The 22,686-nt window shown below is 39.8% G+C and overlaps 1 protein-coding gene across 2 annotated transcripts; it reads right to left on the reverse strand.

Moving 5' to 3' along the window:
• Positions 1-1,500: 1,500 nt before the first annotated feature.
• Positions 1,501-22,594, reverse strand: SLC30A7 (solute carrier family 30 member 7). Of its 2 annotated transcripts, XM_027892319.1 has the most exons (11): positions 22,471-22,594; positions 22,183-22,284; positions 18,902-19,015; positions 17,467-17,554; positions 15,716-15,842; positions 14,603-14,752; positions 13,325-13,375; positions 11,269-11,404; positions 4,485-4,575; positions 3,320-3,469; positions 1,501-2,539 (listed from the first exon to the last, which is right to left on the reverse strand). In XM_027892319.1, the coding sequence occupies exons 1-11, from the start codon at positions 22,548-22,550 to the stop codon at positions 2,492-2,494; spliced, it is 1,137 nt and encodes a 378-aa protein (XP_027748120.1). In that variant the 5' UTR covers positions 22,551-22,594; the 3' UTR covers positions 1,501-2,491. The 2 variants fall into 2 exon arrangements, with proteins under 2 accessions (XP_027748120.1, XP_027748122.1); XM_027892321.1 differs by lacking the exons at positions 22,183-22,284; positions 22,471-22,594 and adding an exon at positions 21,709-21,865.
• Positions 22,595-22,686: the final 92 nt, after the last annotated feature.

Here is a 22,686-nt window from a genome sequence, read left to right on the forward strand (position 1 = left end):
ACTTGGAAACAAATAGTAGCAGTTGTCTTTTCATGAAGAAAACTAAAATAGTGGCCAAGCTCAGTGACCAGGGCAGCACTACATATTTTAGCAAGTCCCAAAACGTGCTGGTGTAAAAATGATTTAAACCAAAGCCTGCTCTTGGTTCAAGACACAATTGCATTGAAGTTGGCTAGTGCTTGCCTTTAAAGTAGTATCAGTTGATCTTCTCTAGCCTCAAAAAGCAGTAACACTATTAAAAAATGAGGAAGTCATGCTGTCAGCCAACAAGCAGCAGTCTATATGCAACACACTACAAAACAGTAACTCCACCCTATAATCACAACCAGATTTTAATCACCTTTTCTATGAACATACATGCACACGGGATCTTAAACTGCAATGCTCAAATCTGCTCAACAGATTCTTGCAGCTCACTCCGTGCCGTGTAATCCCAGATCCCATCTTGCAGTCAGGAAAGTCTGGGCCTGGCAGAGGATCTGCAAGGTGGGATGGGGAGAGAGCCTGACAGAGTGCCAGGCAGGAGACCAGAAGGGACATGTGGAACAGTGCAGCCAGAGGGAAGGGCACTCTGCACCCGCATCCCCAGGGGCAGCCAACAGGGAGAGAAACCAGCAACAGGGATAAAGAAGGATCTGAAGACTGGAAGAGACTGTAAAGCTTAAAATCAATAATATATGTGGCTTGTACTGCTATTTTTCCTTGTGCCTGGTTTTCGGTTCCAAGCACAAGAGTACACCCCCAAGCTCTGTACAAAATCAACATTCATGTTTCAATATCCCATCTGGAAAAGCCAGGAACTGCCTATCAATTTGGCAACTGTTGTCTTTTCACGTGAGAAGAAATCAAAATTCAGGTGCTCTATAGGAACAACAGAGTAAATGCAAGAAACCCTTCATATCTGCTATGAATTCAACAATATTAGTGGCAAACATTTCTGCAAATCAATCTTCAGTAATTTCGTAGTGCCTAGCACTTACTACACAGACATTGTCAGCTTCAGAGGCCTTGATTTCACTATTACCACATAACAGGTACAAGAAAAACACTTAAAATCCATACCAGTCAGTGGCAGCTATGATTTATCAGAAAAATGCCTGCCTTGTTTTTTACTCCACAGTGTTCTGTTTGTAAAATGTCCTCTTAAAAAGTCTTCCATTACTAAGTTAACTACTACAGCATAGTGGAACTATCATCTGTAATACCAAGTGTAGCAGATTTGTTTTGAAAACAACACTCAGATACCTGAGCAAAATGATTATTAATGCTAGAAAAATATGACAGACTAATGTTTCTGGAAAAAAACCCAAACAAACAACCCATACTGCACTAAGAACTTTCTCCCCCATGAAAACATACAAAAGCTACAGTAAGATAGGCAAAGATATCAGACTTGTCAACCTGGGAAAAGCATAATCTCAAGCATGAAACATGGTCCTTATTTCCATTTTGGGTATAGCCACCAGGAACAACTATTTTCAGTATTTGGAAAGGCAAAAATTATCTCACCAATCACTTTAATAAAAATTATTACAACCTATTAAAATCAAGGAGATTTAAGCTTTCACAAACAATTTGGAGATTTAATTTTTTCCACCAGGATTTGGAAAATAAAAAACTTCCAGCATTGCTTCCATCACCAGCATCTTCCCTCAGCTGCCTGTTGCTTAAGTGACTATAAACGTGAGTAGCATCGTGTAGTGTCTCATTACTTTCAACAGTATGAAGAGACTAAGAATTGGAGTTAAATCTTAATGTTTTGACTAAAATAATTTTCACAAGACGTGCAACAAAATACCCAGCTTGTTTTGGAAGCAGGTCTCTTCACAACAGCTTTGTATTTAACATTTAGGATTCTTCTGTCTGGTAAGATGCAAGTATAATGGAAGTCTAACATCTACAGTTATGCAAAGTACACAACCCCCCCACATACATCACTAGTAAATAATCAGACTGCATACAAGATTATTTGTAAAAGTAATAAAACCCTTTGATGCTCCATATTTTTATGCTGGCAAATAGCTCTCCTGATATAAAAGGCACTTTGAAAACCCAATATGGTTTGGTTCATTAAGTTTGCAAAGTACAAACAATTGTACAAACATACAATTATATTGAAGCATGTCAGCCATCGTGACATCCTCTACAAAACACGTTTCCAATTGTCGATAACACTGGTTTCATGGGAATGAGCAGTGGTTTCAGCAGCTTTACTGAAGACATGACAGGGTTTCCAGTACCACCCTCTTATTAAGTAAAAACCCCGCAAAAAGTTACAAGTTTGGGGGCCCCAAAAAAACCAAGACCCAAAGTCCACAACATTCATTCAATATTTACTCCTTAGAAGGGAACTCCACCCGTGGCCCCAGGGCAGGAATCTATTCAGTCGATTGCAGAACAGTGGTGGAGGCAGGCTCTGTCTCGAGAAGTAGGTTGTTATACCAGTACAGTACTGAAAACTTTGGTCCAACAGCACAATTCCAGAAATTCACTACATGGCTGCAACATCAATCTGTATGTAAAGCTGTCTTACTCCCGCCTATGGAAAAGGGAAGGAGAGTTAAAAATCCAGTAAAGCCAAAGCAATTTACCTGTCCTGAACATCAGCCCACATCAATAAGTTACCTAGCAAAAAAACCCTCAATGTCTTACTTATCTGTAATTCATCTCCCACATTTAGCACATTCACTGAGCACAGTGTGAATACAGGGTTCTTCACACAGTCAAGTAATGATATATTAGCATTAGCTTTGCTACATTACCTTCTCTGATTCATCCTAAATCACTGCCACACGTGAAGCTGCACAAAAGCAATTCTTACTTTCTTTTGTACAAGTTTAACTTCCTGAAAAGCAAGCTGCTTGAAGAGCTGTCACTTTAAAATGGAGCTAAGCACGAGAGCGTAACACAGGATTTTGTTGTTCAAACCAAAATCATTCTACGTTATGATTTTGGCAAGAAAGTCATCACATGTGCAAGCAGCCAATGCACCGAAAAGCTTGAATAGGTCTGTGGTCAGAAGCCCCATCCCAAGGGAAGCCTCAGCTATTTTCTTGGTTCCTCATAGGTCAATATAGGTCAACCCAATTTGATACACCTGAGGTGTTATTTCCATTAAGTGGCATCAAAAACTAATGCAGAAAAGTACAGTAATTCCACCTACACAACTATTTTGAAATTGTTCTATACAGCTGGAGCAGAGAAGCTTTCCAAAACACACATTCCAAACCCAGAAACATTTAATTTTGCTTGATAAGATATCACATCACGTGACAGGCAATTTATGTTTGGAGATGTGATTTCCACTGATAAGACATACCTGAGTAAAAATATTGTGAGTCTGGCTTAGAATCCACCTTCCATCAGCATCAGGAGCTACTAATAATTTCAAAGTCCCTATGTAAACATCAGTACAGAGGGTCCAGAAATGTGGATCATGTAAACTGTAAACTCCTTGCAACTGCTGCACCTAAAAATTCAGAAAATTTCAGAAAATACATTTCAGAAAGTGTTTGTCTGTACTATGGTTTTTACAGAAAATATTATAAAAGCAAATGCATTCTTTTCCTTCTAGTTCACTGTGCAATTTATGATCTTTTAGCAAAATTCCTCATTACTATCTCAGTTATCTTAGGCAAGGTGAAATCATACAGATTTGTCTGTGTGCTGTGATTTTGTACCGTGTATTTACATTCTACATATATTTTACTGAAACCGTTTCTGAAAATAGAGGTGTCCAAGAGAAAAAAGTCAGTTACTGAATTTTTGAGAGGGCATTCAATTAAAATTGCAATGTTTGCAAATGTGGTAATTCTGCCATGAAACAATCTGTGCGATTCTAACTTCAATGGAAAGATACTCATATATAATTTATATTAATTCATACATTAACATTTATGTAAATATTCAGTGAGGGCTTAGGTTGGTCCGGCCAACCCCCTTCTTTCCTCTGTCTAGTTTTAGCAAACCCTCCAAGGGACCAATTTCAATCTGTAACTTCCTCAGGGAAGGCAGCATTCCTACAAGTGCTTTGTATTAACTTTGCAAAGACAATTCAGTGTTCAGGTCATGAAATGTTCAGAAATAGATTAGTTAAACAGGAGAACAGCTCAAACCCAGAGTAACCTCTGTATACTCAAATACACTTCCAATGTTATTCCACCTCACATTACTAAGAACTAGATTTGAGGCAGACAAAAACTGAACAAAACAGAAAAACATTCTGCACTCTGTTCGAGCACAGAATACTCTGGGAGGAAAAGCTTCAGGATCTATTTTTCTCAACTAACACAGCACATTTTTAAAACATAAACTGAGGTGAAGCTATACACAATTTAGGACTTCAGGAAAACATTCATTAAACTGGTAGTTCCATTTGTATATTCTAAGGAACCTTTACAGGCATTACTGAAAAAAACATCATTAAATATCCTGAGGCCTAATCAGCCATCAGCTTGATGAGCAAAGATGGCTTAAGAGCTCACCCTCTGGTAGCACTGAGGCAGGGCATTTTCCAAGGAAGGAGGAGTTCGCTGCATCAAAATCCCAATGGATTCTTTTAAAAGTGGAACAATACTAGAGAGAAAAAAGGAAATTAGGTATTATTTATGACATTTTCAAAAGACGCAACCTAAGATTCCTTAACACACTTGAGACATTCTTCTTTAGTTGTTTCACTAAAAGCTGAGAATGTTGCCATGAAAACCTAATACAGACAACAGAAGGATTTACAAAATTGGTATGGTGTCTTACCAAAGGTAAAATTACTTCTCCCCCACGTTTTCCACAGAACTACCCAGTGGCTGATCACAAAAGATTAATAGTTTAATCACGGGATCTGAGATGAAAGCTCTTAGTATCTTAGAAGTTATACAACAAAGCAGCTGATAAGTAGAGCTCAAAACCTACTTCAATGGCAAATCATTGACAAGTAATCAGAACAATATCCAACTGCAATGGGTTTTGCTTTTGTGTTTGGCTTAAGGCATATTTTTCTTATGACCTAAGATAATAATGGGGCAATCATAAAATGACATCAGTGTGGAGCAGACCAGCTATAACAAAGTTATTTTGTCAGAATCAGACAACTTTGCATATTCTTGAAGTGAACTACGTGTAGGGTCTCATCCAAGCTCGGGGGTTAAACATTTGGAAGCAATTAGAGGTTCCCTCCTGGCCAAATGGTCTTGTTTAATCAGCTAACTAAGAAGACATTTAATACCCTTTTTTATTGTTATTACCTTTTTTTTTTTTTTTAATAAAATCAGGAGACCAGTGAGCCCATACCCTGAAGCTACCACTGAAAAGTTATACTCTTATTAAGTATTCAGCATGGTAACTTTTTTGTTTAGGCATAGTGCCAATAGAGCATGCTAACATTTTCAAAAGGATGACAAATACCTATAACCCAACACTAAAGCTTAAATAGCGATCTAATTTCAAGAGCATACAAGTCACTGAACACTCTGGACCAAAAGTGACTATATATTGCAGACATGGTAAGCTGAATTTCAGAGTTCAGCACTGGCATCACAGCTGCACTACACAGAGTGATGGGATTGAAAGCACACCCAAAACATTTGTAAGAGATTAACCAAGCTGGTAGTTAAAGAAAACCACAGAAAGTTTGTTTAAAATCTCATGAAGTGATGTGGAACGCACTGCCCAGACCAGCTGTGTATTTGCAGATGGTGGACAACGTGACCTAACCAGTTTTAAACAGATGGTTCCATGGAAGCAGTGCTGGCTGACTGACTGCTCAGCTCACCCCTTGACTAAACCTTAGCCAGCGGCAGGAGGGACTTAGAGGGTGTGTGACTCCTGTCTAATGAACCTCCTGGAGAAACCACCACCCTAAAATTAAGTCTTCTTGCAGGCACAGTGGTGGTTCCAGCCAAAGTCCCTGCTGGATGCACTCTTTCTATCACATGGCCTCACACAGCTGTGCTGCTACCAAAGCATCAGTTCAGAAATAGGAAGAAGCAATTAGGGACAGGCAGGAGTTGCCTGAACTGGACCTGTCACCAAGACAAACGTTTAGCAGTGCAATAACTGTCAATCTGTCTAAAGGAAGCTTAATTGGAGTGTCACATTCTAGAGTGGATTACTGAAGTTTAGGGAAAAAGAGGTTCTCTTATTAATGGACCCATCTCACTAAATAATGTCCATGTCACAAGCATTACATCAAGAGAAGCTGGAGCTGCCAAAACACTCCACTGATGAATTGATTTCAGTTTAACTCACTATTTAAAATGCAGGTTTCCTTCTTAATAAAAACCTTGAAAGACCAATACACAAGTTCAGGATGCAAACTGAATACAAGAATTTTGAACACCGACTCCATCCCCATAAATTTAACAAGGCCCCTCTAACATATGCATCCAAAGGCTTCAAAAACCTCACACGTACAGGCTGCATACTTTTTCCCAGGGAAACAACTAAAAGAATGGAGAATGTGATAGCCTGCCTTTTAATTGAAACATACCACTGTGATTGAAAAAAGCCAAGACAGAAGTCTAACAAAAAATGTCTAATTTGCACAACTTATTTACATTATTTGATAAAATTGATGTACGTTATCTGATGGAAGGGAAATCAGTAGATTTGGAGAAACAGTCTATGAAAGAAAAACATCTTAAAAGTCCAAAGAACAGAGGTAAATCAGGATGTGGCTTGATACTGTTGGTGAAGTTGAAGCATATCCTGGGTCACACCTTCCTCCTCTGTCTTAGTGTTCAGATACAAATGTCATCTTTTGAAAAGCTGAAAAGGCCAAAAGCCAGCTGCAGTGATGTGACAGGCCCTCACAAATGCTGTTAAGAGCACAGAAGGCCACGGATACCCCTCTGCATCCAACGGGATACTATCTCACAAGATAGTCTTACTGTAAGCCAAACTAACACCACAAACAGCAGAATCCAGTTTGATGATGTCTGATGTTTTCCGTTGTTTCATGCATACTACTTAAGTACAAAACCTTCAATTTAAAAACCAAAACTCCACACACTATGCTCTTTTCTCAAACATTAACTAAACACAGTAATACTTAATCTCAAGGAAGCACTAGAAATATCAGTTCCAACTCATGTGACTGAAGAAAACATTAGGAAAGATGACAAAACCAAGCAGGCTGAAAATGTGGTTAGAGAATTTGACAAAGCTTTCCTTTTTTTATTTTTTTTTTGGGGGGGGGGATTAGTCATTAGTGAAAAAAACACACGGCTGTCTCTGCAGCAACTATTGCAATGGTACTTACCCTCTTTTTTGTTTTAAATGATAAGATCATTGAGGAAAATAAATAATGCTGATGGGTCATCAAGTGGAAAGCTTTCTCATGCATAAGCAGTCCTGAAGCTTTGCTGCTAAAGCAGACTCAGTTTTCCAATGGTCTCTTGATTACCAAGCCCTAAGACTAAAATACCACTCTGTTTTACAAGACAATGAAATTTGAAAGAGGTGCTAACCCACAGCAAGACTTGGGATAAAAACGTATCCTCTGAAAAAGCTAGAACTGCAAAAGCAACTAATGTTACAGCACATCACAGTTGCACTTAACAATGTTACAGAAGAACTGAAAGGTGTTCAAACACATAAAAGCTATTTATATGAATCTGATAAATCCACCCTGCCACTGGCATAAGGCTTGATTAAAAATGAAGAGTGAAAACATCAAACTCTTAATTAACCTGCATCATGTTCAGATAATATTTGTACTCATTGCAGTCCCATCCTGTTTATGCCACTGTTGTTGTAGGCATAGCTAGCAAGACCCTGGCATTGTTATAGTCTCAGACTGCAGGGCTGAGAACAACGCTGGGCAAAGAACCCTTTTCACAGTCACTGCACTCAGAGCGCAGCAGGAAATTCCTTCAGTGCTCTCAGCACTACAGGAAAGAGAAGATATTTGTGATAGATTTTGTGGAAGGTAAACAAACATTGCTAAGGATCAAGACCAGCTATGGTTCTTCAAATACCATAGCTCAAAATGCATAGCCACATTTCCAAACTCTTTTTTTTCTCCCCCTACCACCATCCATATCCGCAGTGCCAACACTGTCGGCCTATTTGAGAACTTTAATAAAATTTCTCCACCAGGCAATGGCAATTTTAATCAAGACTGCAAGCTTTGCTCAAGGCAAGGATCGCAGGTTTAAAATTTACTTTACTGATTTTGAATTGCTTGTTCTCATAACAACACAGTACCCTGACTCTCAACCAAGGTTGGCAGGTACCATTACCCTGTAAATAAAAGTAGGGCACGACATTTAGCAATAACGGCTTAAAACAACACCATTGACAAACATGATAGTTTGGAGGAGCTTTGCTATAAAACATTGCTTCTGAACCTTAGTGAATGCAGCACTTCACTTAAAAAAGTAATTTTTTTATATTGTTATGCCTCAAACATTAAAGGCATATATCCCAAACAGTACTGGCACACCCTCCCCCAAAGCTCTTTCATATTACATCATGTTCAAGAAGCTTTAGATTTTATGCAAAAAATTTATGTAACCCATGGAAACAACTTCACTAAATGTAAATTGCCTCATTTCTTTGACCACTTAATATGTAGTCTGCATAGCCCATGCAATCTAGTATGAGATTTAGTCTACCATGCCTTTCCAGAAACATGTGGGTCTAATAGTGGTTTCAGACAAACTCGATTTATACCAGAGTTGTGGCTTTTGTGTGCTGACTATTTTCACATAGCTGACTGAAACACTAAAATTGCTTCAACATTTCTGAATAAGGCTTAGAATACTAAGGCTAAAAACTAAATTAATATTTAGTTTTAAATATTAAAAGCAGTTTAGAGACTTGAGAAACTGTATATTGATTCAGGCACATATGAGGACACCACCTTGGAAAAAACAAGAGTGTCAGCCTGAACGAGTATGAAATAGTCAAGCTTTTGTTAAAATAAGCAACCTTGACAATGCTAGTAAGACACACTTGTCTATTTTAAGCATGTCTTATTTATAATTAAGTGGACACTTGTATGAGGTAGTACCATGAGTATGAGAAAAGTAATCTAAGTAAGGTTCTTTAGATATTAGCAGTTGCACCCAGGCAAACTCAAATCCCACAGCAGATTTTCACTGTGCAGTCAGAATGTTCTGTGCTAACTCAGGAGGTGTTAGGCAGAGAATATGTCACCCTGGAGCAGCCTGAGCAAAGGATCACAGGAGCAACACAGAGAAACCGTGTCAGCAGCTGACAATTTGCACTAATTAGAGATGTTGTCTACAGCAAGGCTCAACCTTTTGATTTAAAAGCACTGCTTGACTTCTCAGAGGAAGCGTTGCTCAACCCTTCTGCCTCTGCATGACACAAAGCAGGTTACAAAGTAGAGTCTGTACAGGTTTATACTGCAACAGTAAGCTTTATAGTCACCTTATACAGGGATTTTTAAGATTTCTCTTGGCAAGCGTGGCCATCATTTTAGAAACCTGAACAGAGAAGACCCACTAATAGAAGCAGGTGAGACTCAAGTAATCTGAGAGAACTGCCCCAGCACTGAAGCAAAGCAAACACCCAATAAAAAAATGAACAGTTATCTCATGTAGACACAAGCAACCCTGGATCAAGAGCAATGATTCCCCTCTGCACTCTCATGCAACTGCTTTCATATTCTACTGGTTTATCAGAAAGTTCCACAAAAGGGAATAAGGATTTGTGTTCTGGCTTTATTCCTACTTTGGATATATAAGTATCATAGAAAGAATACAGATTAAAAGAAAAAAACACCACAAAACCTCAAAAAACTAACAACAATAAGAAAATCCCAAACAAAACACCAGGGAAAGAATGAGCCCAGGATCAAACCTATCCCCTACTCATGCCCTGCAGACTCTGAAGTCAAGATCAGACTATTAAGCAATAACTAGGGAGGATACAGTTCCAACTAGGGTGAAATACCCAAACATCATTAAAACTTTCAGACAACTTCGTCAGACTGGCTTTTGCATCTCTGACTCAAAACCATGCTTGCTTTATTACAGTCACACAGATCCTGATTTTCAAACACACATGCATGGGGTCCACTTGTTGTGGCACACACACACACTCTTACCCCCCTTTACCTTATCAAAGTTGATTTAACTAGTAAAAGGGACACACAGAAAATGAACAAATATTCCTTTGAAACAGCAGACAATTATTTAATCTATGAACACTAATCTCAGTGTATGGAAACCTGTGTTTTACTCAGCTACTACCTTTACCTCAGCAATAGTTTCTTCCCTCTTGTTAACCTGCACATTTTCTTTCCCATATTTTGAGATTTCAGTAATAGAAGTAGCTTGTAATAATTTGTCCTTTATGAAATTACAATATGTTTAACTCAAAACATTAAGAGTTTATACTGAAATGATAATAGTGCTCTCTAGCAGAGAGATTTCTGTGGGCGTTGTGTCTGAAGCACACTGCCCTACTTTGATAGATAGGGAGATTCACATCAATAATCCTGTGAATGCTGCCATGCATACACTGTAAACATGCCATACATGGTATAGGCATCAGTAGCTGCAGTTCAGATGACATTCACCACTGCTGAAGAGACAAAGGTGTTCAGGTATTAGGTTGTAGCTGGAGTTGTGGCACGCTGCCCTGCGCCACCAGTGAAACTGCTGCCAGAAAACCCCAATAACAGCGTCACCCAGTGAAGTATTTCCTTGTCCAGTCTAATCTAAACAGCTTCACATTTACAGTGATCTTGGTAAGAAACAACTGGAAAAGTCTAGAGCTACTTGAAGCATTTCCATCAGATCTTAAAGGAATAAGGATGTCTCAGAGTACAAATACAAAGGAAAAGACAGTTCTCGCCAGGGAAAGAACAAAAAAATTAAAACCACCAGCCTTGATTTGTCAAGGACAAGGGCACATACTGTGCCAGCAGGCTCAACTCTGCTGCCCTGAAGCCATTCTGCTCCATTTACTGGAGTACACTGGTTTATATAAGCATGTACTAAATACAGAGAGGAAGCTTTCTACAGTTTGAACCTGAAAGACGTTTTTGTATAATTATGCAAACAGGCAAAATATGCAGATCTAAGAGAAAAAGTTGTACCTGTAGAAAAGAGAGAAAAAACCGCTCATACAAGAGCTCATCAGAACAGCTGTACAGAACAGAGGTAACATACCCCTCTCAGAAGAAAAGCAAACATTGTAAGTCATTAGCATAACTGACAAACCTTTTCTTCTGAGCTATAATTTCTGCTGTAAATAGCACCAGAAATACTACCAAATATCAGAGATAGCAACGCTTACCTTACACCTATAAGTAGTGCTATCAGCATTGAACAAATAGGATCTGCTATCATTAAACCATAGTTCTGCATCAATAGAGCAGATATGATCACACCAATACTTCCGAGCGTGTCTGCCACAATGTGCAGAAATACACCTGCAAAAGATCAGTTGACATCATTACAACTTGGCATTCTCAAAGGTAATGGAGTATTTTCATGACATTTTACAGAGAAGAGTTGAAAGAACTAGATAACATGATTTATACTTGTTTAAATTTGTGGTAAATTTTGGGTCAAGCACACAGAAGGTGATCACAAGATTTTAACATATTTGTAGAATACAGACCGTTTGAAGAATTTACATTCTTTTCTTCAGTTAGCAGAAGGGGGTATTTCACTTAAACAGTGATTAACAGATGCAGATAGATTTTTTCATACAATACCCACCCACGTTATAGCAAAGAAACTCACATTCCCTGATGCCTCCAGGCAGTGCTAAGACGGACAGACTATTAACAGAAACAGCACTGCGAAGCTTTGAAATATGCTATTGTTTCATTGACAACATCTTCCAGAAGTTATTTGGCAAAGAAACCCAAGACAAATAGTTTTGAGAATTAAACAATACTGCAGACATGAAAAACTTCACTCTTATTTTGAAGAACAACACTGCCTTAAAATACAAAGAAAGATGTACTTGGCAGCTAAGCCAAAATTTAGCCTTTGGAGCTCTCTGCTGGCCAAGACGGGAAGTCATTCGGAAACAGCTTCCTGAACACAAGTCTCTAGACAGATAATCCTCTCTTGTAAAAACAACACCCAACTACAAATCAGCTCTTAAACGATTTTTCCAAGTCTACATTTGTAGTGAGTCTGGCTGGGACAGAGCCAGGTTTTCTCCACAGCAGCCTGCACGAAGCTGTGGTTTAGACAGCATCAAGGCCTTCTGTTTCTCACGGCCCCCACAGCAAGGAGGCTGAGGGGGACAAGATGCTGGGAGGGCACAGAGCCAGGACAGCTGACCCAAACAGATCAGAGGATACTCCATACCATCTCACACCATGTTCAGCAATAAAACTGGGATGCTAACTTTTCAAAATAGCTGCTCAGAGACTTCCCTGGACATTGATCTGCTGGTGGGAGGTGACTGTCTTAGTGAATGATTGTCTGGTAAGTGACTGTCTTTGCATCACATGGTAGTTTTTTTCCCTCAGTATTAAAAAATTAAAATAAAATAGAGTGGTTTTAATATGCTTCAATTAAAATGAGGTTTTCATGAAAAGACTGACTTTCAAATACCCTCTACTCAAGTACTGAGTATACATGTGCATAATATGGGGTACTGTAAATTCTGGAAGAGGTTGTAAATGTTCCTTTTCAAACAAGACTGAAAATCATCCAATAATGTAATAACACTATGTACATTTGGGTATGCCGAATAATTGCTACCTCCTACATCTCATAATTGTCTCCCTCTAGCTGCTGAATCTTTTAAAAACAAAACCAAAACCAACAAACAGCCAACCAAAGCTCAAAACCAATATCTAAATTATCCATAATTAAATCTCAAGAGATCATGGATTCCAATATTTCTTCAAGAAATTTAGAGCAAATTACCATCTTCTCGAAACCAACTGTAAGAGCTTGAAGAAAGGCAAGTTTTAAGCTCAGATACTCTTTAACAATTATATCTGCATTTTTCAAATACATCTATCTTAATCATACTGTTCTTCATTTTCCAGAACATGCATTGTAATTGGGCTTCTTAGGTTCCTGCTTTTAACCACTCTTTCCTAGTTTTTCATTATTTGATTTTTCAGCGTCAGTAACAGAAGCTGAATCCCAGATTTTGGGATCTCTCTTTAAAAATGTGTTGACACTGCACTACATTTAGGCTTCAGTGAATGACACATGCACAGGGTACAGCACTGCTCTGTTTACAGGGGGAATGGGATTTCATAGAATAGCTGCTCCAAGTAAAATGTGGCATTTATTCAGAGGAACCCTCTAAAACAGATGAGTGACAGGCAGACCATGATAAAACCAATAAACCATTATACTTGTTACCATCATACCTTGTAAAATCTGTTTGCTGGATCCAGTCACTGCTTCAAGTGAATGGTCATCTGTGAAGACAATTATTGACACATTAACCTAGACAAAGGCTCTCTCTAGTGGTACATTCTGTTACAGTCTTCCTTTTGGACATTTCTAATTGCACAACAAGGATAAGACTTGGAAAAGGTAGAACTAAGAAAAAAAAATCCTCTCATCCAAGCAGATTAATGCCTCTGTGGAACACAGCAGAAAGATATGTTGAAAAAAACTTGTTAAAGGATAGCAAATGACTTCTAGTGAAGATACACAATATATTACACAAAAGTTGATTTGAATATCAAATTGCACAACACAGATAGCTACATTCACTGTTCCACTGGCTGGGGAGTGTGGGGAAAGCAAGGAAGAAGCAGAAGCGGGGAGCTCCCACTCTCCAACCAAATACCAGGAGAACTCCTGGAAAACAAGTAACACTTTTCTGCTAAGAATAGCAAGGAAGAGACAAGTAAGTATTTTTACACTCTCTGTCACCTCCTGTCTGCAAGTTGCCGCACTATTCTCTGCTCTGAATGTGCACATTTTCAGTCACATCAGATCCTAGTTTAGGATTCAGACAGAAAGGACGGACAACTCTGCAACACCACAAGGCTTTCATCTGCATTGTTTCAATAGGTTGCCTCTTCTTCCATAGTGAAGGCTGCTGATCATATTTTGCGTGAACCTCTCTTCCTACATTGTTTGCCTTTACAGAAAAGACTTAAACAGAGCTAAGATAACAAGCACCTTTTCCATAATGACCTTTTTAAAACAGATTACAACTACACAAGATGGGGAAAATCTTATTTGAAATCACAAACCAACTATAACTAACAATCCATAAGTACCCAAAGTTTGTTCATATTTTCTAATCCCTTGAGCTGTAAGATTATTCAAATGGAGAACATTAGCAAAGCAGCTTAACTTTGCCTATGGATTTAAATGAAAAAATTGAAGCTGAGCACTTCAAAATTTCATTATATTGCCACTGCATACAGCTGTTCCATCTTTTGCCAACACATAACATTAAGGTGAACGTTCAAAAACCACAGCCTTTAAAAACTAACACTGAACTTACTGCAAGTGACACACAAAATGCACCACGACACATGGAGTGGTACAGCATACTAGACATTTCATGAAACTACTTCCATGTATGATCACAACAAGCTGCCAGCACCCTCTTTTTTTTTCCAATAAGTCATTGTAGCTCATTTAGACTGAATCAAGATGGTCTAGGACGTTACCTAAATACCTACCATGACAATAATCCTGACCATGAGAGTGCCCATGGCCGTGACCATGACTGTGTCCATGGGAATGTTTCTGTTCGTGGCTGTGCCCGTGACCTCCATGGCTGTGCCCATGGCCGAGACCACCATTGAACAGAGAATGACTGTGCTCATGCCCTGTGACAAATACCACCATCAGAGTATGAACTTAATAATGAATTAAACTACGCTTACATTTGCTTCTAAGCCACTCAAAGCCTATTTGCATTTTAGGTCATCTTAAGGTAAGTTTTAAATAAGTTAAGAAACTAAACAAAACAGTTTATCATCTACAGCTCTGCTGTGCAGCCATATAAAATATATATACATACACACACACACAATAAAATATATACCTGATTTGAGAAGTAAAGTGCTTTAATGCATTCCCACTTCCGAGAACTTGTGCTACACTTTTAATACAATTTGAAAAATGTTCACCTAATTAGATGCAATCACATTAAAAATAGCTGTTTTAAGAAACCAGAAATTAGTAATCACTCACACATTCAAAATTCAAGCTTTAGATTGGTGCTCAAAGACAAAAGACTGTTTTCTTCCACTGGACTATGTAAGTTTATATGTTAAGCTGAATGAGACACCAATAGGCTTTGCAGAAAAAAACCCTAAGTGTTCACCACACGTATTTAGGAAAATAAATTCTGCATTTCAATTCAAAGACACTTGAGTTGAGAAGCACCTGAAGCTGAATCATCCCATACTTAAAATTTGTTTCAGACAACGTTTTCCTAATTTTTTGGCAACAACCTTGCTTAAGTCCAGCTTAATTTTTAACAAAAGACACTCTGCAAATCTCTTTCAACAAGGTGCAGATGAGTGCCTGTTCAGAATAGTGCGTGGTCCTGAAAGTAGATTGTAGAGTTCTAGGTGTTCCAGTTAATGGATATTAACATGAGAAGTACAGCAGTGACTAGGGCTAATGATAAAACACCTAAGTCAGAAGTCACATATACATTTGGCTAGGACTGCTACTAAAAAGACATTAAAATTTAATACTGGGGTTCTCATTGGAGGATTATAAGGTCCTGGAACACAGGGTGCCAAGAAAGGAAACGGTACAGAAAGTTGCAGACATCCTACCAGCTCCATGTGAATGCCCGTGACCTCCATGCTGAAAAACAAATATTCCTATAAGATTTACAATGAATCCTAGTATAGAAACAGGAAGAAGTCTCTCATGATGCACATCAGGAGGTTCAAGTGCTCTCTAAACAAAAGAAACAAAAACAAAACAAAACACAAATGCAGAGTTTTACAATTTCTTTATATTATTAAAAGGTGCTGAAAAAACTACTTAGATACAGGAGCATTCTCATACAAACACATATACAGACATACTTAGAAATTACTCAGGACTCCCAGTTTCTGGGATGATAGACTAATTCTTATTGTCTGAAGCTGAAATTTTATTATTAAAGCTCTGAAACTACAGTAGAATATTCTGATAGTGTAGCTAAGTGTTATTAGATTTTGTTTTGCTGTGGGATGTGGCTCAACACCACATGAAAACATTCAGGTTTGTTCTAGTATGTAGATTGCCCAAGTCACCTAAACAACTTCCAGCAGTCTAGAACATTATTTCTTCCTTTTTCCTGAGAAGGATGAGGCAATGAGGGAAATGAAATGAAGACTGAGAACAAATTGTGACATTTTTTAGAACTTCCAAAATCTAGATTGATTTTTGGGTTTTAAATTCTTTTTTACCCTACTTTATTTGGAATTTTTTTCTCAATGGGACATTACAGACCTAATACATTTTGCATCTGAAGTTAAATGTTGACAAGCGTAAATTACTGTTGACAGAGGAGATAAATATTCACCATCTCTCCACAGGAATGAAAGGTACAGGCAATAGCAAGACAATGAAACTTCCAGCAGATGTAAAATTTTAAAGCAACAATGAGAAAAGAAGTCACCATCACAAGGAAAGGGAATACTTCCCACAGGGGCTAAGCCCAGCAGGAAGATAATTACGTTTCAACAATACCCCGACCAATCAGCTTTTAATTTTTCTAGTAAGTTTTGTTCCTGTTTCTTTTTGTCCCAAGCTTACAGGCAATTTCAGCCCAGCTTGTACTGATTCTAAAGTATATACAGGCTTATCAGTGCAGAAGAACTGTTCCTGAAAGCTCTTCCCAGTTCTCTATTAAAAAATGAAAAATTCACTAGAACGTTTTATGAAGTAGAAGTCTAAACAAATTTACAGTCTATCTCTCATTAAAAAGTAAGAGCATAAATGCAAGCTGATCTGAAACAGTTATCAATGCTACTCTTAATCCTTTATATTGCCCTTAATATCTAAATTTCAATCTTGAAATTATCACCTGAACCATCCTGTAAAAAAAAATCCAAGAAAAGATCCCTTGTAAATCTCAAAGCTATTAGTTATTGCTATTTATATCAGACTTCAAGATTTGGAGGAAAGTGCTCTTTCTTTAACAAGTTAGTCCAACTTCTTTACAGAATGTGACTTATGACTTGTAACTTTTCTACTCCGAGTGGTTACTTTGGGCCTTTCCTTCTTGGCTTCATTTGTCCTTTAACAATGAGAAGTGAACATCTTGCCATGACATCCTTAACTGGCTCAAAAAAAGGACAGGCTGCATCTCCCAGAATCTTTACACATAAACAAAATATGCCATTTAGGAAGCTAGTAGAGATACACTGAAAAAGTTGGGTTTCTGTGTCACAAAACAGCAATATCAGATGGCCCTATTCTCTGTTCGAATCACAGATTTTTAATCAATTATGAACTTATTTAACTCAATAACTTCACCCCTATTAATCATAGAAATGTGACAACTGACAGTGTAATTTACTTCATAACATACCTCAACGCCTTCAGAAAAAATGAAGAACGCTGTAAAGATGAGGAATAAACCATTTACAAAACCAGCAAGTACTTCTGCTCGAACATACCTGCAAGAAACAGAAAAAGCAATAGCAGATATTACTGCATTCATTTAAATGCTGAAATTTAGAGGTGGAACTCCAGAGACTGGAGTGCAGTCTTCCAGTTCTCAAACAGTTGTGTTACAGAGGAATTTGCTAAATGGAAGATGCAGCATATAAACTAAGAATAAGAGCATGAAATGGTATAAGTTGTATTTCAACAGACACTACCTGATCCACATCAGCTATTACCTGCTCTACGTGAAAGAAATCTTTCAATATGTCAAAATCTTTCCATTTAAGATCATCTCTAGTGGAAGTTATGGTATAAAAATATATTTGGGGGAGCCACAAACTAAGATAAGCATATGAGATGTAATCGAAGTCGTCTTTGATTTGCTTTCTATCTAGAATGGGGATTACTAGTAGAAGTTTTAAGCAGAAATTAATTATTTCAAACATCAAGTTTTGCCAATAAAAAACTGCCAGGTTAGAGCAACATGTAATTTCCACATAGCAAACATCAAACTTAATAAATTATGTCCATTCTCTAATAAATAGAACACCAGCTGTTTAAATGACGAGCAGTAATTAATCCACAACCTGCTTTCATTGCAATTGAATTCATAGTACGATTCTTCCTAAATTGATTTTTGGGCACAGTGGAGTTTCCACCTTAATTAAACTGTGCTTTAAGTTTCAAACTATATGATTCACACTTAAGCAAGACAGCTGAAGCTAAATGATGTCACTCAGGTCAGTTATGAGGAGTGCAGTAGCCCATGTTACACCTCATTTGCTGTTAATTAGTATTACAATCAGTAATATTGTACCACCGGTATTGTTTTATAGGGCACAACTGCAACGCTCAGTGAAACCAAGTGACCCTCAAACAGAGCCAGCTGCAGCAGGTATATCCACCAAGGGCGGGATGGGATGACACCTCAGCCTTGAGGATCCGGATTAACAGCAGCCACAAATGGCAGATGCCAAATCCTACTGATTCCAAGAATCACAGTTTATAATCTCAGATGCAGCATCTCTGCCACTTAACTCCTTTCAGCTGTAACTTTCTGTTGCAAAGAAGGCAAGGGACACCAGCAGCCAAAGCCCCTGTAACGCTCCTCACTGCACTGTGAGGACAAATACAGGATGCTGCTCTCTCTCTCTCTCTCTCTTCACTGGTGCCATTAATATTTTTATTAATTCTAGGGGGATATTAACTTAGAGGTTTACATAACTCACCTTAAAAACCCCCACACTTTCAACATAGCTTTTCCATGTTCTGCAGAAAGAGGTTTTGTTAATAGAGTGAAAAATGACTGCCTAAACATTTGCTACAGTACATTAAGGTAACAGCCTGAAGTTTCTTACCCATATGAGAAAGCATCGTTTGACCTCCATTTTGAAATAACTGAAGCTGCTAATCCAGCCAATAGAGCAGTACAGTCAAAAAACATATGAAAAGAATCTGATATTAGACCTAAACTGAAAGAGAACAAGAAAAAAATGTTATGTTCCACATGCTGAACATGAAAAAAAAATCCACAGCAAATAATCTTTTACACACTAGCAGAATACACTGTGTCTCTAAGCTTCAGGCATGATTTTGCTAGAACAGAGGAGAAATCCACAGTTCATCATCAACATAAATATAATGCCAAAACTGATTTAGTCAGCTTTTAGGAAAGGCACTTTGGAAGAGAGCTTGGCAAAAAAAGTCCTCCTAGCGTATGATTTTCATGCTGGTGAAAGGCGGTTTCCCCTGACACACTCAACTGTGGAAGAAATGGATTTGGAAGAGAGGAGACAGAACAAGTATCTTGATCTATATATTTACATATATACTTTATGGACACATACAGAGTTCTGTATACACACAACTGTAACATTTAAGGCAGAAAGATGATGGCATGGTGAATTCTCCTCAGGTGCTGCAGCCACCAAAGCAGGAAACAGACAAAGTTGTTCTGAATAAACTTAAAAAGACCGCCAAGTGTTTTAGCTGGATGCCTATGAAGTGGCAAAATGGAATCTGCTATTGAATTCTTGCAGTGTGTTGGTGACAGTTTCCCTCTGCCCCAAACCAGGTGGCATCTCTAGGGAAACTCATCGCTATAGATTTGGTTCTTGACAGGGAAGATTCAGTGGGGGAAAAACCCCCACAAAACACACCAAACATTCAGGAAGAAGGTAAATAGATTGACAGTAACTCTAAATTGTAATGGTTATGAAATGGGGGGAATAAACATAGCTAAACAGAGATAGCGAGTGGTTTCTGAGGCCCGTTTTTGGTGCTTTGGTTTTTTTTCAATAGTCTCCTAGGGAAGAGAAGTATATAAAGGCTGTTACTGAAACAAAGTCCCACACTAGCTCCAGAACCAGAAATCACACAGCAAGTTACCATGGCACTGTGCTCACACCTGCAAACCTCAGCAAGGCAAGACTTAGGGTAGGTGCAACAACAGCACAGCTGTGCTGCTGTTCCAAGACCTAAGCTCACAACCCCAGGTGCCAGAGGCACGTGGATTTATCAACACACAAGGGATCAGCACAGCCTGTGTCTGCAGTGCAATTCACCACATGGCATAACCATGCCTTGGATCATGGGTACAGCTATAAGTGATTTAGCTGCACAAGTGGCAGGAAGCCTGATAAGAGCCCAATCTCATTTCGTCTGAGGCTTTTTTTAAGTGACCTATAAATTAACAAGACTTTTTAAAAAACTGTGTGCAAAGTGATTATTAAAGTAAACAAGCAATTCAGTCAACCATTAGCAACAGGGTATATATGGAAGAACTTTGTTTAGAAATGGAACACACCATCCAGAGTATAATCTAGTGCCTAAATGAGGATACTTCCACAGCTCACTCAATAACACAAGTTTAATACCAAATTACACAAGTGTACATGTAATAGTATTTTAAAACAGAACAGCCCAAGTAGCAGATTTGAACTTTAAACAAGCGCTCAGCTAGCAAAATACCCTATCCAGTTCTGTTTTCTGTGCTTCAAGACTGTCAGCATTCCAAAGTATTTCCAGGATGATCATATAAATGACAAACCAGCTATGTGAGTTCAGGAAGCAACCTGCTTGGCAAACAAAAGCTAACCTCTCATGTTGGGAGCAATGGAGCTGTGCTCTGCAAAATGAAGAAATAATTTTCCCTGCATGGCTCTTTGTTTTCTTGTTCTTCCATGGCATGAACTGTCTGCTTTGACTGAAGGCATTCCTCATCATTTTCTCTGCTACCCCTCTCTACTAAAGAGGTGCTTGTTAAGGCACTGTTTTGTTCTAGCCCAAAATCTAGGCCTAGAGATACCCAAAATTAGTGACTTGAAATATAAACAAAAGGTTCAACTAATGCAAATCACAATTCTTAACCTCAGTTATGAATAAAAATAAGTAAGCCTTCTCAATTTCAATTGTAAAATTCTACAGTGACAAAGATCTGCCAAGTGTCACTCCTAGTTACCTCATATGCAGGACTTTTTTAGGTCCCACTACGAAAAAACTTACGTTTAAAAGACAGAACAAACTAACATGAAGATAAACCTCTTTATACTGAAACAGACTATGCACATAATAACCCTCACACAACTGCAAAGTGAATCAACATCAAAGCCAAAACCACATAGTCTGTGTGCTACTAAGATATTCTGTGCCCAAGATAACAGCGTGTGCTCACTAGTGATACACTGTAGCTGTGATTAATTACTGTAAACAAAGTAAGGATTTTATAGTGTAGGTTGAGAGAGTCACAAAAACAAGCTGCTAGGACGCAACTGCTTCCAAGTCTGTATTGCTGCGTTTACTCAAGACTCAAAAAGAAGAGTTTCAGTAATTTGTGTCCATACTACAGCTTTTGGCAAGGACTACTTTAGGTTCCATGTGGAACGACACTGCTAGGCTTAAATGACATTTCCACGCCAGTCCACTCTGAACTGAACTATTGACAAAGAGAGTGAAATACCACCATAAAACAGCTTCTCTATCGCGAGTGAAGCATGATGGATACTAGCACCACTGTCTACCTGTATACCATACATCAGTACAGAAGTTTCTTTGCATTTGTGCTTATATTTTGCTGCAGATTTTTCAGTAGCAATTTAGTCAAATCTCTCCTGTCTTTTCCACCTTTGTGAATTTATGTGCTGTGTAAAGTACCACTTAATTACACCTGGATGTGCTAATTCCTGTTTCTTCCTCGGAAAGAGGAAGGAACCCAGGAATCAGCCTACAAACTGCACCACGCTCCCAAACAGAGGATGTCTGTGGCAAGCGGCGGCACAAAACGGTTACAACCCCCACGTCCTGAAACTCGGGCTAAGGCCAGGCTTCCTCCTCCTCAGCCCAGAGCCGAACGCGACATCAGTGCCGAACAGGATTCCCCACTAAGGCGCCAAGTCGCGCCGCCCCCGCGCCGCAGGGCCCCGGTGGAGGGGCGGCCGAGCCGGTGGCTGCCCACGGGAGCGCTCCCGGCCGGGGCAGCGCTCCAGCAGCCCTCAGGTTGTGCCGAGCGGCCCCTCCGCAGGCGGACGGGAGGCCCGGCCCGGCCCCGCCGAGCGGAGACGTGGCACTGGCCGGGCGGGAGGCGCCGCTTCCTGCGCGCTGGGGCCGCGCCCGGCCCGCCCCGCGCCCCCAGCCCCCTTACCTGTTACTCCAGATGCCGTAGAGCAGCTCCACGAAGGCGAAGGAGAGGTTGAGGCAGAGGAAGGAGAAGAGGTTGCGGGAGGTCTTGTCCGCCAAGATGGACCTGCGCACGGAGCACACCGCGGGTCACCCGCGGCCGGCACAGCGGTAGGAGGCCAGGCCAGGCCGGGCCGGGCCGGACGGACCGCCGGGCGGCCCGGGCACCCCCGGCACCACCTTCCCCGGCCCCTCCGCGGGGGCTCGGCCGCGGCCCCCGCTGCCCTCAGCCCGCCCTGAGCCGCTCCCTCACCTGAACCAGCCCGACACCTTCCTGAGCAGGTTGAGCCTGGGCGGCTTGTACTCATCGTCCTTGATGGAGAGCGGCAGCATCTCGGCGGGGCCGGGCGCGCTGGGGCCGGGCCGGTGGCGCGGGCGGGGGGTGGGAGCGGGGCCCGGCCGGCCCACACGCCGCTTCCGGCCGCCAGCGCGCCTGCGCCGCCGGGCAGCGGGGCTGTGGGGGCGCGCC

This window comes from Empidonax traillii, unplaced genomic scaffold, assembly GCF_003031625.1.
Source record: "Empidonax traillii isolate 1590-97213 ecotype Southwest subspecies unplaced genomic scaffold, ASM303162v1 scaffold347:size1123457, whole genome shotgun sequence".
NCBI classification, from domain to species: Eukaryota; Metazoa; Chordata; class Aves; order Passeriformes; family Tyrannidae; genus Empidonax; species Empidonax traillii.

What these genes read in the sequence shown, in the direction of transcription:
- SLC30A7 (XM_027892319.1), bottom strand. Translation starts at nt 22,550, where the DNA reads ATGCTGCCGCTCTCCATCAAGGACGATGAGTACAAGCCGCCCAGGCTC. An exon ending in CGGGCATTCACATGGAGCTG is followed by an intron (nt 14,753 to 15,715) that starts GTAGGATGTCTG and finishes TATTTGTCACAG; the next exon opens with GGCATGAGCACAGTCATTCT. An exon ending in GCACTACTTATAGGTGTAAG is followed by an intron (nt 4,576 to 11,268) that starts GTAAGCGTTGCT and finishes TTTTCTCTCTAG; the next exon opens with TATTGTTCCACTTTTAAAAG.